The 15548-nt window shown below is 40.9% G+C and overlaps 1 protein-coding gene and 1 long non-coding RNA gene across 3 annotated transcripts; one reads left to right on the top strand and one right to left on the bottom strand.

Moving 5' to 3' along the window:
- Positions 1–1955: 1955 nt before the first annotated feature.
- Positions 1956–2492, bottom strand: LOC147185164 (uncharacterized). The gene is made up of 3 exons (XR_015099791.1): positions 2401–2492; positions 2217–2318; positions 1956–2102 (listed from the first exon to the last, which is right to left on the bottom strand). It is a non-coding gene; the product is annotated as an uncharacterized LOC147185164 (long non-coding RNA).
- Positions 2493–6582: 4090 nt separating this feature from the next.
- LOC147185163 (large ribosomal subunit protein bL27m-like) lies at positions 6583–14232 on the top strand. Of its 2 annotated transcripts, none has more exons than XR_015099792.1 (4): positions 6583–6840; positions 8294–8422; positions 10575–13291; positions 13391–13480. XR_015099792.1 is itself a non-coding variant. In XM_086104637.1 (4 exons), the coding sequence occupies exons 1-4, from the start codon at positions 6801–6803 to the stop codon at positions 13595–13597; spliced, it is 444 nt and encodes a 147-aa protein (XP_085960763.1). In that variant the 5' UTR covers positions 6583–6800; the 3' UTR covers positions 13598–14232. The 2 variants fall into 2 exon arrangements, 1 of the variants encoding a protein (XP_085960763.1); XM_086104637.1 differs by having other exon boundaries at positions 13224–13291; positions 13391–14232.
- Positions 14233–15548: the final 1316 nt, after the last annotated feature.

Raw genomic sequence — 15548 nt, 5'->3', positions numbered from 1 at the left:
AGCACAAGAACCACACACAGACACCAAACACGAAGAGGGGTTTTATTGCCAGAAAGTTGGTCAGGTCGAGGTGTAAATAACTGAAAGCTCGTCAAAATGATCACGTTGAGGAGTGCAGAATGCTGGAGCGTAACGGCGTGGCAGCAGCTCACTCGGCAGGAAGGATCGCTGACGAACTGGCAACGGGTGGCTGTTCACGCTGACTTTTATGGTGCAAGTGGCAGATGAAATGAAGACTCGCACGTGTGTAGGGGAGGCAGGTGCACTGATTCAAGAGGCGCCCAGCCCACACTGAAAAAGACACAAAAAAAGGGAGGGGCGGCACCGTGGACACACAATGGTTTCGAACGCAAAGGGCAGAAAACGTCGACTTCCAGCCGCGCGACGTTCCGCGGACGAATACTGTATCTTATTGAGACACGTTATCCGTGGCATCATAAACTCCGCGAATTTAAGTCAACATCTCTCTGCTCCCAAATAAAACAATCATCCCTATTCAGTCAACTGTAAACGAAGAAGTCAAGTATGTGATTTTGTTTATGACACTCTAAAAATAAGCAACAACATAAATGTCCGCTCTGTGAACACGAGCTGCAATCGAATCTAAAACCAAATACATGCGAAAGCAAAAAAAATCGAAATATATCAATTTAGAATTAAAAAAAACGTCGTGTCCGCATCACACTTTTTAATTGTCTTTTTTTTTTTTTTTGCATCGACACGCCTCAAAATCCGTCTGATGTGAGCGTTTTAAAAAAATCTTGGCTCTTTTGACTTTTTTTGGAGGGTTTTTGGGACGGAAAAATTTTACAATGAATTGACAATATTTGCTGCTCAGAGCTGATGCCACGTTGTGTCACTCTTGTGCTTTCTGAAATGCGAGAGCCCTATTTGTCCATGCACGGCCAGCACTTTACGATGCCCTCTGCTGGTGAGAGTTGGCCATTGCAGCCTTCCATATGATTTCCTGTGACCCTCTAAAAATAATAAGATAAAATGTGCATTGTGTGAACATGAGCTGCGCTTGAAACTAAACTCAAATACAAGGAAAAGATAAAAACAAAAATCTCAACGCACCAATTCAAAAGATAAATGAATGCCACGCCACCATCACACTTTTTCATGATTATTATTATTAATATCACTGCATAGGCAAGGCTCACAATCCGCCTCATGTGAGCGTTTTTTTAAAAAGATTTTCTTAATCTTGCTACTTTGGACTGGGCTTTTTTTTTGGATATTGGGACAGAGAAACTTTATTATGTATTGACAGTGTTTGCTCTTCATCTCTTTTTCAACCTGGTGGACGCCCTCTCTTTGGCCGAGCATGACCTGATTTGTAGTCAGACGCCTCATGCATTGCGCCACGAACTCCATGAAATCAAACCACTATTTCTCTGTTCTCCTGTGGGGGAATTTGCCGCTCCCAAAAAGTTATTGTTACCTTTTTCAGTGTGGGATGGGCGCTTCTCTAATCAATTTGTAACACGGGCTACGTCTGTTTATAATTGCTAGAGATGATGAAACACTCTGGGGCAGACAACGGGTTTCTACTTGGACCAGTAAGGGGACACTAGGTTCGATTCACTGGAGCCAATGATGTCACCATTGAGGGGGTGGCATGGGCAAAGAAACAAGACAACAGTTGTAAAACAATTACCTTTTATATCAAACATAAACACGTGACAACAAAATTATTATCACGACAAACACAGTGACAAAAAGGTAAATAAATCCAATTTAGTCTCAACCTCTTAGTTGACCTTTCCTTCAAGCAAAATAATTGGTGATCACCTTTCTCAACACCGGTGTGAGTTTCTTTTTTTTTTTTCTTTCAATCTGAATGAAATAACTAAGCACAAAATGTTCTTGTCAACTCCTGTCGTACAAAATAAATTCTTCTAAACATCACCAACACAAATAAAATAAAATAAAGTTCATCAAATGTAATATACTGTATGTTCTTTGGTTGGCTCGCCACCACCACTGTACCCCCTTTTCCAGCACTTGGTAGAAGTCAGGGCACCGTAATGGAATCCACTCCACTGAAGGCACGCTAATCCCAGCGCTGTCCTCAATTAGAACTCCACAAAAGACCCGGCCTAATAGGGCCGAGAGCACACGAGCGCCGGCAATAAAATAACTACAGTAATTAATATTAAGTACTTAATTCCAAGTACGGTGAGACGTTATTTTTGACATTCATGTACACTCACCAGAAGAATGTCGAACGAGACTCCGACGACGTTATACGGTCGGCGATATCCCAGCGGTACGGAAAGCTAACGGCTACGTTAGCCAGGCACAGTGCTCGAGGTCTAAGGAAGGTGACTACATTTTAGCAACAAGTGATTTTAAACGAAATGCGCATAACACGTTCAAGCCTCTGAGCACACTCACTGCGTAGAATGACTCTCTCTTTCTTCCGAAACACTTATTTACAACAGTCGAAGAATACGTCCGTTCGCGTTCAGGTCCCGTCAGAAAAAAAAGCGAGATAGGTTGCGCCGCACGTTCGTGACGTCATGAAGGTGAAAAACGGCACCTCTCATTCGCTGACACCCCATAGTATTCTGTGCCCTGATTCGTTCGGGCCACGGCAATATTCAGTTCTGTTTAATTAAGCAAATTTTAACGACGCTACTCTTTTAGTCAATATAGATTTTGGTTAAGTCCACTCCCCATTGCCTCATGCCATAATCCGGGTTACAAGTGCACCTGCCTCCCCGACACACCTGCGAGTCTTTATCTCATCTGCCGCTTGCAGCATAAAAGCCAGCCTGAAGAGCCACCCATTGTCACTTAGTCAGAGATCCTTCCTGCCGTGTCGACGACGCCGTACCGCTCCAGGTTTCCTGCACTCCTCGAATTGATCATTTTGACTACCTTTCAGTTGTGACCACCTCGGCCTGTCTCGCTTACTGGCAATAAAACCCTTCTGTGCTTTTTGTGTCTGCGCGTGGTTCCTCTCTTCATCCCTCACGAAGCCGAACACTTTGCTTAATTGATTTAAATGCATTCTCAGGCCGAGCTGAGCACGTTTTCTTAGTTTGAATGTATCTTCATAGGAATGAGTTGTGTGATCAAATGAATGGTGATTTAGGCTTCAGGAGGACATCCTGAACTAAATACATGTTGAAGTGTGTGCATAAGTCCTTTGGTTTAGGCGTGACACTCAATTTGAGTTTTTATTGCTTAAAATGCATTTTCAGGCCAGGCTAAGCACGTTTTCTGAGTTTGAAAGTATTTTCATAGGAATGAGTTGGGTGATCAAATTAATAGTCATTTAGGCTTCAGGAGGTCATCCGAAACTAAATACATGTTGAAATGTGTGCATAAGTCCTTTGGTTTAGGCGTGACACTCAATTTAAGTTTTATTTGCTTTAATTGCATTTTCAGGCCGAGCTGAGCAAGTTTTCTGAGTTTGAATGTATCTTCATCGGAATGAGTTGTGTGATCAAATTAATGGTAATTTAAGCTTCAGGAGGTCTTCCTGAACCAAATACATGTTGAAATGTGTGCATAGGTCCTCTGGTTTAGGCCTGACACTTAATTTGAGTTTTTATTTCTTTAAATGCATTTTCAGCCCGAGCTGAATAAAAGGAACACACAAGAAATATGGAAAATACTTAATCAAGTAATCAGAAATAGTCCTAAAAAAGTGGATTATCCGGAGTATTTTATCAAAGGCAAAAATACTATTTTGGAAAAAAATGCAGAAATAGCAACTGAATTTAATGAGTATTTTGTCAACATTGGCAGTAACCTAGTGTTGAGGAATGGGAGCGGTCAAATTGCTTTTGGCCCTCCTTGGACACAGGTTCTTTTATCTCTCTATAAGGTGGAAGAAGACCCAACCCCACGTCGTCTTTTCTTCAGTTTATCACAACGCAACACGAATCGATTCGGGCTCCTGTGAGTCTCAGATTTCATCAGGAAGCCCCGAACAACCACAGCCACACGTATGCGTCATATGTAGGCATAGTATGTTAATTATGTTAATTAGGGGCGGGCAGTCCTTCCCCTTATGTAAAAATCAGAAACAAAGAAAGTCAAGCAAAGTTCGATCTTGACATGATGACAAAGTACAGGCCATATCTGCTGGCCACAAATCTTGAGATTAGGGTTCCTCTTCGAGGGCACTCGACAGGGACTTTTGCAAGGTGGTGGAGGCAAGAAAACCCTCGGGGGGCTGTTAATTAACCAAGGGGAAATATGACCCAGACTTCACCCTACATTCTTTGTTTTAAGTTCTTTAGCAGTTGTTTAGGACAGAGACTAGTATCAATAGCAAGGTGACATTCCTCAACAGTGTTCTCCTACTACTTCTCGAGGAATAATTCCTTAACACGCATACACTCACTCCGCCTTTCTCTATATAAACAGGGTGTCGGCCAGAGGTGCTCTCAGTCAGGCTTTGGAACTCGGCGCATACACCCGATGCTCCGCATTATAAGGCGTCCTGTCCATTTTGGAGAAAATGTAAGACTTTTAATGGCGCCTTATAGTCGTGAAAATACGGTAACTATATACAGCATACAATGAAATCAAAGACCAAAACCTATTTTCAGGCCCAATTACCAAAAAAAAATGTTTTCAACAAATAACTATCATGGTTTTTGGAAATACTGTACTGTCCACACGCGGCGCCGCTGCCGTGTTCTGATTTAAAGGGTTGAAAGCATTAAAAAACTGCACTAAAAAAAATCAGTGAAACAGCGAAGCCGTGGAAAGTGAACCGTGTTAGAGCGAGGGATCACTGTATTTGAAACTCACCATTAGTCCTAAAACAAAAGAACTACAGTTTAAAATGAAAGTGAAATTTACCCATCCAGTAAACTGGTTTGGAAAAGGTTTAATCTTGAACAAAATATCTGTATTGTTTCGTGAGAAGGACACTGAAACTGCAAAATGGGCTATAGAATGGGACATTGTATTTGGGTTTTGGCCTTCGGACTTCGGAAGAAAATGTGATGAATAATATGCTTATTGCTGGTAAAATATAACATATTTTATCCACACATGTAAATGGCGTAAGGTAAAACGCGTATTCACAGCCTTGAGTATGACATCTAAGAATGCTGTATCCATGATGCAAAAACTTGATGAAATTACAAATGTTTGATGACCTCTGATGTTTATGAGACCGCGTGTGTTTGTATGTGTGTGTGGGGGGGAGGCTATCTGTGTGTAGGATTTTCTGTCACTTTTTGATCATGCCTTGGAAACGACACTTTAATTGTATCGACTTGTGCTCACCTCTGTTGGGGTCAGAGCGGCCTCCTCTTCCCCGCGTGTTCGTTGAATTTTGGACGAGGAGAATGTTGGTAATCCAAATAAAGGCTGGAGGCAATGAACAGTTCCTTCGAAGGGTTTAATTTATTTTTCTGCAGTTTACGAATCGATTCGGGCTCCTGAGAGGTCCAGATTTGAATCAGGAAGCGTAGAAGAAACACAATTATGAGATTATATAGAGACAATATGATAATGAGAGGCGGGGAGGTACGCCTCTCATGCAAATCCCGGAAACAAAGAAAGTAACATGTCATCTGACCCGGTGTGGCTGGAAGAAGTTGGGAGTGGTGAGGTGAGACCAAACCACCACCACCCACCATTTGGTGTGATGGCAAGTTCCAGAACCCCCGCTGTGCATACATCCTGAGATAAGAGGTCTTCCCAAGGGGACTTAACAGCGATCAGGTGCGGGGGACAACAGAAGACATTTGGGGGGGGGGGGGGGGCGTTAATCAACAAAGCAGGAAGAAGATAAAATTCAGCACTACATACGTTGTTTTAAGTGTGCAACCAGATGTTCAGGAAAGAGACTGGGATCAATAGTACTGTACTCATAGTAAGGCGCAGTTCCTCGATAGCTGCAACACAGAAACGAGAGATAATAGTTCCTCTTTTGATGTTGACATGTCTTCTGGAGGGGTCCTAAAAGTGGTGGGGGTGAGGGGGTACCAAAGGTGATTGTAATCACAGTAGGCAGGAAATACCTTCAACAGCATTCTACATTGTTTCTTTCAAATTCAACTAACAGAGAGGAATCATATCTTAACACCTCCAATATTTTTGTATATTTAATATATATTGTTTATATTAAAAAAAACTCAAATTTTCCTAACTGTAGGCGAGTACTGCTGAAATAAAGCTCTAGTTATATATTTTGTCCAAAAACAGACAGAAAAAAAAGGCATAAGGCTCTGGCTGTCTCACGTTACCTGGAAAATATGATCTTAATATGACGATTTAAAAGATGCAATACAGTACTCACTGTTGTTTTATGAAGCATCACAGATACTTTTCATTGATGGGAATTGCCCATTGTCTAACAAATTATGAAAATGTGTTTGTAATTTTTAATTCTTGCTATGTGGAACCACAACATTAATCTCGCTTTGAACTGATATTTCTTGGCTTAATTTACTGTCCACTTGTACCAAAAGAAAACGTTTTTTCACTATTTTTTTAAATGGGTGTTTTTTTTTAAATGTCTTGAGGGTGAAACTCGAGCGTCCTCGTTTTGTCTGCCAATTAGGCCGGTGTACTGTTGCTTTAAATGCTGCTGCCGCAAGGAATTGTGGGTAATATCGTTTCGTAAAGGTTTATGGGAGTACAGTACATTGCTCAAGAATACTTAAAGGTTGCATCGAAATATTTTTCTCAAACGTTTGTAGCGTTTGAACGATCCACTTTAACTACGTCCGGGTCATCTCGCTCCGATATTGTCGGAAAAGAAATTTTCGAGGCGAAAGCGAGAATTCCAAGAGGCACCCAATATAACTGAAGCTTTCAATATGGCATCGCAGCTACACTGCTTCACCAAGTACAAAGCAGGTAGGAAATAACTGAAACGTTCAATATGGCATTGCAGCGACAGTACACTGTTTCACCAAGCTGCTATCGGAAGTCTTGTTTATTTTTTTTCACTCATCTTGCGGCGTTAACTGTTAAGATGATTTTGTAAGATTTTGAATGTATTATTGTAATGATTGATTTTAATTATGTGTCTAAAATGATTCATATCGATTATGTATCTAACGTTTAGAAAGGTATGTGTGGAAATATTAGAGATTCAATGATTTACAGGAGCTCGGACAGTATAACAGGACGATTCCAGTGAGAATGATTTTCCTGTAACAAATACTAAGATGTTGTCTGAGTATTGTAACTCAAGAAATTTCAGCGTCATAATTAAAACTAAGACACGTGTTCTCCGTTATCAATAGTGTTGTGGTAAGGTGAATAACAAGAACGCAGTGAAACACGGAAAACAGCGGTTCCATTGCCACTGTAATGCGCGATCCAGTGTGGCTCGTTGAGTGACCATTATATTTAAGTCATTCGGTTTTCAGATGAAAACATGAATATCAGACAAAATTCACATTTAAAGTTCACAATTACAACTTTTATTTGATGCTATACATCTAGATGTGTTAGCTGAGGACCGATCAGTTTTATTTGAAGCCGCCCAACAAAGGACTGAAAATGAATTTACAAAAAAATGAACATTTAATATTTGGTGACACCATCCTGACTTGCAGTAAATGCATCAACCCATTGACATTCTTCATTTGAAATGTTTTTTTCCAGACCTTGACTGCAACCACGTTTACTTCTTGTTTGTTTCTGGGGGGTTTTCCCTTCAGTGGCCTCTTCAGGAGGTAAAATTGCATGCTCGATTGAGTTAAGGTCCAGTGATTGACTTGCTTGGTCTCAGACCTGACACTTTTTACTCTTGATGAACTCCTTTGTTGTGTTGGGCTTTCCACCATTCCTGAGACCAAGATTAACCTCAACCAAAGTGATGGAAAAGCCATATTATGGAGAAAAAAAGAATACAAATCTTGAAGTTCATTTAATAATGTCCACTTGACAAGTAGGTGACTTCATACATAAGGTACTCTGTCCTAAATTACTTAAAACATCTAGATATAAATATCCTGGAATAAAAAAACTGGAATTCTCAACTTTTGTCGAATGTTCAACTTTTGTGTTATGTGTTCTGTTGTATTGTTGTTATGTAAAGCGCTTTGTGACAGCTGCACTGTTGTGAGAGTGCTATATAAATAAAGATGTATTGTTTTGTGTTGTATTTAGATTTGAAATCAAAATATCTTCATGAACAATAAAAACAAAAGAATTGACCTTGCCGTTCCAATCATTTTGGAGGGGACTGGACCTGTTCAGTACCCATAAGTAGTCTAGTCCCCATAAGCAATGTACGTTTGGCTTCAATAAATATGAGCTGCTTGCTTATTCACTTCGTCTTTAATTATATTGGTTTCAGGGCTTTTGGATCCTGGTCAATTCGTTCTCCTGTCCTATCTGAGGTTTGCATCCAAGAAGGCTGGTGGTAGCAGCAAGAATCACGGAGGGAAGAGCCCCGGCAAACGATACGGCCTTAAGAAGCAAGATGGTAATCTTAAAATATTTTAAAATTTCTTTAGAAAACTTGTGCATGGAATATTTTGATTTCATGCAAACTACATCAGTGTTTTTCAAACCCTGTGGTGTGCCGCGGGAAAATATCCAATTTGTATGCTTGTGCGGTCTATCGCCCAGAAAGTAATCGTGTAGTACACTCCCATACCGCTAGGGAGCAGCAGCAGCTAACCAATTGCCTTGTGTTTCGACCACTAGAGACACGTGAATTTGTGCCGCACGAATGCAGGACGACAGTGAAACAATAATTATGAAAGATTATAAAATACTTTTTTCTTTGTGTTCATTTGATCCCAATTCAAGCTATTATAGCGTCATTCTTCATTGTTTAAAAACGGTTATAGTAACAATATAACACGTTAATTGTGAAAATAAGCGGGGTTTTTTTTCACATTTTCAGCTAGTGGTGTGCCGCCAGATTTCTTCAATGAAAGACGTGTGCCTTGGCCCAAAAAAAGTTTGAAAAACACTGAACTATACATGACTCAGTTTTCCACGGGTTTACTTGGCCCAATACGCCTTAGTTGAGCGCAGGGGGATGAAACTCCTTTACTCCATTTCAAACTGTGCAAGTGAATGAAGAAAAGTAGGCTGTATATATATATATATATATATATATATATATATATATAGATATAAAATGTGTGTGTGTGTGTAAGTCCTACATAGGATGCTGGTAAGAGTAAAACAGGAAATCACGAGATAAACCAAAAACGCTTGCAAAGGCAAGGACAAATATGAACAAAATTTGCTTGTCATGAAAGGACAACAAAACCCAAAGTGCATATGATACAAACGGAGACTAGTTATCAACCAAAATCGTACTTACATGGAACAAAAATAATACATGGTGAGAAACTACGAGGCCTGAACATGAAGCGTTTAGAGATTTTGAGTACTTGGATACAGAGTCGTGAGCAAGTCGGCATGGCATAGCTTTCTAAAGGCAGTCGGTTGCAAGGCCAAACTCGTGTCAGGTGCCTCTTGTGAGGGAACGCCCACTCTTCAGCTGGAGACTGAGGAAACAAAACAAACAGGACAGGATCACGACAGTATGTAAAAGCCCATGACCTACAAAAAAATTAAAAAAGACTCAAAAATCACTGCAACGCACTTTACTTTGGAGTCAGCCAATCCTCCATTAACCGTCTCCAGCTGGTCCAGAATGTTGCTGCTCGCCTCTTGACTCTGTCATCCCTTCAATGGCTCCCCATACATTTTAGAGTTATTTTCAAGATCCTCTTATTTATTTTCAAATCTCTAAATAATCTCGCGCCACCTTACCTCTCTGAGCTCATCCGCCCTTACACACCTGCCTGGCGCCTCAGGTCTGCGGACCAGACATTATTAGAAGTACCAAGAACTAAACGGAGGCTCAGAGGGGATCGAGCCTTTTCTGTTGCTGGTCCCTCTCTTTGGAATGACCTCCCACTGAACATTCGGCAAGCCCTCTCGCTGCCCATCTTTAAAACCCGACTCAAAACTCACTTGCATTCTTTGGCATTTAACTCAGCATGCCTCACATTTGATCTTAGTTTTACTGTTTGGTGCCTACGACCATCTTTGTTACTGATTTATTCCTTTACTGTTGCATATGTTAGTTGCTCCATGTACAGCACTTTGTATGCAGCAATGGCTGTTTGAAAGTGCTCTATAAATACAGTTGAGTTGAGAAAACTCATAATATTTAATTTCCTTTCACATTTTACTTCATTCTCATCCTTTTATGGAGCTGATATTCAAGGATGAGATTTTTCCGCTTTATGGCGTTTTTTTCCAGTCAAAATTGACCTTTTTTATATTGTTCCAAATCCGTTGAGAATTTTTTTTGGGGGGGCGGAGGGATCTGGCATTATTTCTGGGCTGCCGGACTTACTTCGGCAGACTCGGGACTCGTAACATTTACAAATAAAGTTTGCAAGCATCCATTTTGAATACTGTTTTTTTCTCGCGAAGCGTTAGTTTGTCGTTACTTTGTATATGGGCTCAAACCAATGTCTTACTTGTTGTGATTGGTCGCTATATCTGTAAATGCAGAATCACAACCAATCCGTGTTCGCCTTCCGAAAGCCCTTTTCCGCGAATTCTGAATGGTTTTGCACAAGGGAGTAACATCTCAAATACAGGTGGTGTGGAGAAAGACGTCAACAGTAGACTTGGTAAAGCTGCGGGAGTGTTCCAACGCCTCCGCAACATCTGGTCATCGAAAGCCATCACTACGACCACCAAGCTACGCCTCTATATGTCAGTGGTTGTCCCAACAGCGATTTACGCCTGTGAGACATGGATGAAGACAGCCAACATAACCAACAAGTTAGATGTCTTTCATCGGCGTTGCCTGAGATCCATCCTGAGGATCTCATGGAGAGACCACATCACCAACGAGGAGGTGATGAAGAGGGCAGGAGTGGCTGAACTGTCAGACATTGTCTCTGAAAGGAGAAGGAAAATGATCGGCCACGTACTCCGGCTGCCAAGAGAGAGACCGGCAAGTGTGGCCATGGACTGGATGCCAGAGGGTGGAAAGAGGAAGAGAGGTAGGCCAAAGAAGACGTGGAGACAGACTGCCAAAGAAGACCTCAGTGAGATGGGTGTCAGCTGGCATGGAGCAAGAAAGGTCGCCAGTGACCGGAACAAATGGAGGAGGCTCGTCGCCCAATGTTCCAAATAGGAGCGGGCGGAACTAACTAACTAACTAACTAACTAACTAACTTTGCACAAGGTATGTAGTGTACTGAAATTACTCGTGTATATAGTCTGTATTAAACAAAATGCCGAATGTTATCGAGACTCGTGATGAAGCTAACGTGCGTCAGATAGATGCGGATCTGAAAAACAAGTTTCGATGGGACTGGTTGGATAAAAAGCTGATGGTGTCCCCAGCAGGAACCGGTAAAGAGGAACCATTGTCTGTGCTTGTGTCGGATTTCGTGAAAAAGCTCGATGTCGCTGGTAAAGCTCTGTGTACACTGTGTGTCAATGTCATTCCATACAGAAAATGCATTCATAACCCATAATAGTAAACAGTTTGAGACTTCACTATCACTGTATGAGGTAAGAATCAACAGCCTTTTATCACATTTACACATTTTATGAATACAAGTAATGAACAAATCTTAAATATGGCCGGGAATGTGTTTCATTTTTTTAGTTTTGATTTTGAGCAGCAAATTTGAAGTTACATGTTGGTCCTCACCAGGAATGCATCAGCAAAATTGCACAAAGGCCTATGTCAAATTTTCACCTGAAAGAATAGTGAACAATCTTGGGATTTTTTTCTGTGAAAGTTTCAAGTAGTCTGTACATTGAATTCACTTCATCTTTAGCATGTTTACTATAAACTGCCAATTTTGTAAGCAAATAGGGAATGGTATTTCAACAAAAATTGTAAAATTTTGTTGACAAAATTAATGGTTTTAAAGCTTTAAAATCTTTAAAATCCATAATCTAACGTACGTACTCCAAATAAACGTGTACTTTAGTCTTAAGTGTCAATTTTATATGTAACTAGAGAATGGTATTTCAACAAAAAATGTAAAATTTTGTTGATAAAATTAATGGTTTTAAGGCTTTAAAATATCTAAAACCCATTTGCTTCCTAGGGCTTTGCCCCCTGGGCCCCCAACCGGGGCGTTGCCCCTGGACCCCACTCAGACCCCCGGGTGATTTTCAGATTTTTTCGTCATGAGCCACTCTCATCCCTGCATATTTGATCTCACTAACTTTTAATCTCATGTACAGACACATTTTCTAAAAATTCCAGGTCCTATGCGCCAGTACAGTATTCCAATGTGGCCACGGCTGTGAGGGCCCTTTGGCACCCCTAGTTATGTATTTTTCTTTTTACAAAAATGAATATTATTTTGGGGGGCCAAAACATGTGTACGAAAGCTCGCCAAACTATGCAGTCATCCAGCCTGGTGAAAAATGTAATGCTTTAAATAAGTCTTCAACGGTGAAAACAAAAAAGGATCTGTAGCGCCATGTACAGTCCAAAAAATCAAAACCAATTCCACTACGTTTGACCGAGGCCTACAAAAATTGGCAGGCCAATGTAGCACCTCAATATGTTCAGAAAAAAAAATTACGTTACGAAAATGCCAGTTGCAGTCAGTCTAAATGAACTGGAATGAATTTTTGAATGTCTAATTTTGTCTGATTTTTGCACATTTACACTGGTCCTAGAGGATTCAGTAGAATGACTTCATTCTTCGACTCTCCTGTCCTGCCCTACGTCATTCTTTGATTGGTTCTTCGGCATTGACCCATAGGAAGACAGTGACCTCATACTTAAGATGAGAGACTGGATGTGGCATACACAATCCTACTGGAAAGTGTTTAAAAAGCATTTCAACTCGTGCTACATGTGCTAACTGCTAAACTAAGCGGATTAGCAAACGCGGTGTCATTAAAAAAATCCTTACCTTAAGTTCTGCCCACCATTCTTTTGCCTTTTCTGAACAGAGAACAAATGCACATGCACATAATGACTCTGTTGACATGACTTTGACAGCTGCTTGTCCCACCTCCCTGATGAACTGAATCTTGGCGGAAGCATACGACGGTTGAGGGGGTCTTGTCAGTGTCGGACTTGTAGTGTGACGTTTCGTCTGATCCAAGACAGAACAATATTTCTCTGGTAGTCTGACAACGTGACCGTCGTGAATGACACAAAAGTTGTGTAGTTTGAGAAGGCCATTATTGTGTTCCAAGGAATTATCAGGTGTCATTGTAAATTTGTAAAATGTTCATTCGATACTGTCTTCACTTTTAAGGTAACTTTGTCCATGCGGGCAACATCCTGGCAACACAGAGGCTGCTGAGGTACCACCCAGGAGCGCATGTAAGTTTACTTGTGTTCTTTTCTGTCCTTGGGAGTTTGATGTTTGACTGGTAATTAGACATTAAATAAAGTTACCACATATGTCATTCTGTTTTGAAGGTTGGCATGGGAACCAATAAAACTCTTTATGCGCTTGAGGATGGTTGCATCAGGCTCACCAAGGAAGTCTATATCCCCCACCCTCGCAGTCTGGAGACGAGCCAGATCATCACCAAGCTTCCTCAAGGAACTTTGCTTTACAAAACCTTCATCAACGTTATTCCAGTCACGCAAGAGCCCACCTTCAAACTGGTTAACATGGTCTGACCCCTCATTTAAAGAACTGGAGACCAATTCATTATAATGCCAATATCCACACAAAGGTATTTTAAAACTGTTATTTTGATCACTTCATTGCATTTTTTGTCATCCTGGTCCATGATTACTATCACTTTTTTTTTCTTTTTAAAGGCCACGCAAAATTCACCAAACCTTTGAAATGTTATGGGACACTCGTATTTGGCCGTTTAATGATACATGTCAGCAATAGAGGAAATATACACTGTGATACCAGTGCCTATATGCAGATATACAGCCTCTGTGATAACTTTAATAGTTATGTGGCCATCTGAGTTTTCCTCATAAAAACCAAACCGAAATCATGTGATGTTTACATAAATTCCTGCAGGTCACAAATCTCAAAAACGTCTGTTCTCATTAAATTTAATGGCACATGTACACACGTGGATGGATCCTCTGTTAATCAAAGAAAACCCTACAGTGGTCCCAGAAGTAATTTAAATGTGACAAAAATATTAACATGGTTCCCATGAAAGCATGGAATTTGATTCATTTCCAGGTCTGGAAAAGCTTGGAAAATGGAAATTACTGTGTGTGCAAACTAGTCCTGTTTCTAACACTGTTTAACAACTCTGTTTCTGGAAATAAAAAAATTGTACTCACTTGTCTCATGGCTTGTTGTCTTGTACCTGCCTTGGTTTTCTGCCTGCCCATCCTTTTTTTTTGTTATTTCATGGCAGGCATTCCAAATCCTACAAATGTACATTGACAATAATATTAAAACACAGCAGGTATGGAAGTTTTTTTTTTTGCCAAAATGCAATTGTACACCTAGTATTTAATGTGCTTCCTCCCATGGCCTCTCAACTTATCTTGTTCCAATTGAAGGACCCACTCGCAATCACACTTCCCCGGGACCCTCGGTGAGTCAATGAAGGTACCAAAAGATCAGTGGCGGATGCTGGTCTGTCAAAGAGGGAAAGCTCAATTTTGGCCGACATCATAAAATGTGTCCGTTTATTTATAGTGAATTCTATTCTCCGTTCCTTTTCAAGAAAATTATCTGTGATCATGTCATACCAACAAGGCGTCTTTTCCAGGGACTTAGTGTCCTACAACTACAGGAACTACAATAAAACCCACCAGAAATAAAAGATTAATTTGTCGCTAGTTGTTTACAACAAAGATTGTCGCTAAGATGATTAGGAGAAGTCTCCAGCTCAACTCAGAACAGAATGCGAATTGAAAAATTGCTCACACGGATGCCTACACTAAAAGGTCGGTGATTGGCTCATTTCGATGTCAATCAAACTGGCACACAGGCTCAGACAGATCATCCCAATCTGATGCAGAAAAGCCTGGCGTCTGGTACCCTCCCACTGCCATCCAGTCCCAGAGACTGGAGCGTCCGTGGGCGGGACAAAAACCAGCTTGTATCCAATGACTCATCTCCGTTCAACGGGACAAACTACCCTGAACTCTCGAGACGCTCGGCGTCCGGGCAGTAGACGCTTTGCGGACGCTCAGCGTCCACCGTTTAAAGCACAGCGAAGCTGCGAGAATGAAGGGAGTCGCGCCGTAACCAGTAAGAAGAAGCTGATTCGGAACAAAAGTTGAGCACGTTGTAGCGCATATTTAGTCAATGACATGTACACACAATGAAATTGACATTCATATATTTGATCACTTATTCTTTGACATTTTAGGGGAAGCCGAGCTTCCCTTGCAGTCCGAGAGCAATCGACACTGCAAAAGATGTGTGTGGACTACCGAAGCCACATTGTCAAGTCAAGTCAACTGTATTTATAGAGCACTTTCAAACAGCCATCGCTGCACACAAAGTGCTTTACATGGAGCAATTTAACATGCACAATAAACAGTAAGACAAATCGGTAACAAAGGCAGTAGAAAGCACCAAACAGTAAAACCAAGAACAAATCTAAGTAATGTTGAGTCGAATGCCAAAGAATACAAGTGA

Source organism: Hippocampus guttulatus, unplaced genomic scaffold (genome assembly GCF_054856545.1).
Source record: "Hippocampus guttulatus isolate MCC_2025c unplaced genomic scaffold, RoL_Hgut_1.0 HiC_scaffold_32, whole genome shotgun sequence".
Classification (NCBI taxonomy): Eukaryota; Metazoa; Chordata; class Actinopteri; order Syngnathiformes; family Syngnathidae; genus Hippocampus; species Hippocampus guttulatus.
Note: the sequence above shows the minus strand (reverse complement) of the source record. Positions and strands in the feature narration are given on the sequence as shown.

Bases quoted from the DNA above. Each gene is read 5' to 3' on its own strand.
- LOC147185163 (XM_086104637.1), top strand. From the start codon at position 6,801: ATGGCATCGCAGCTACACTGCTTCACCAAGTACAAAGCAG. The intron at 6,841-8,293 runs GTAGGAAATAAC...TATTGGTTTCAG, and splicing joins CTTCACCAAGTACAAAGCAG to GGCTTTTGGATCCTGGTCAA. The intron at 8,423-13,223 runs GTAATCTTAAAA...TTCACTTTTAAG, and splicing joins CGGCCTTAAGAAGCAAGATG to GTAACTTTGTCCATGCGGGC.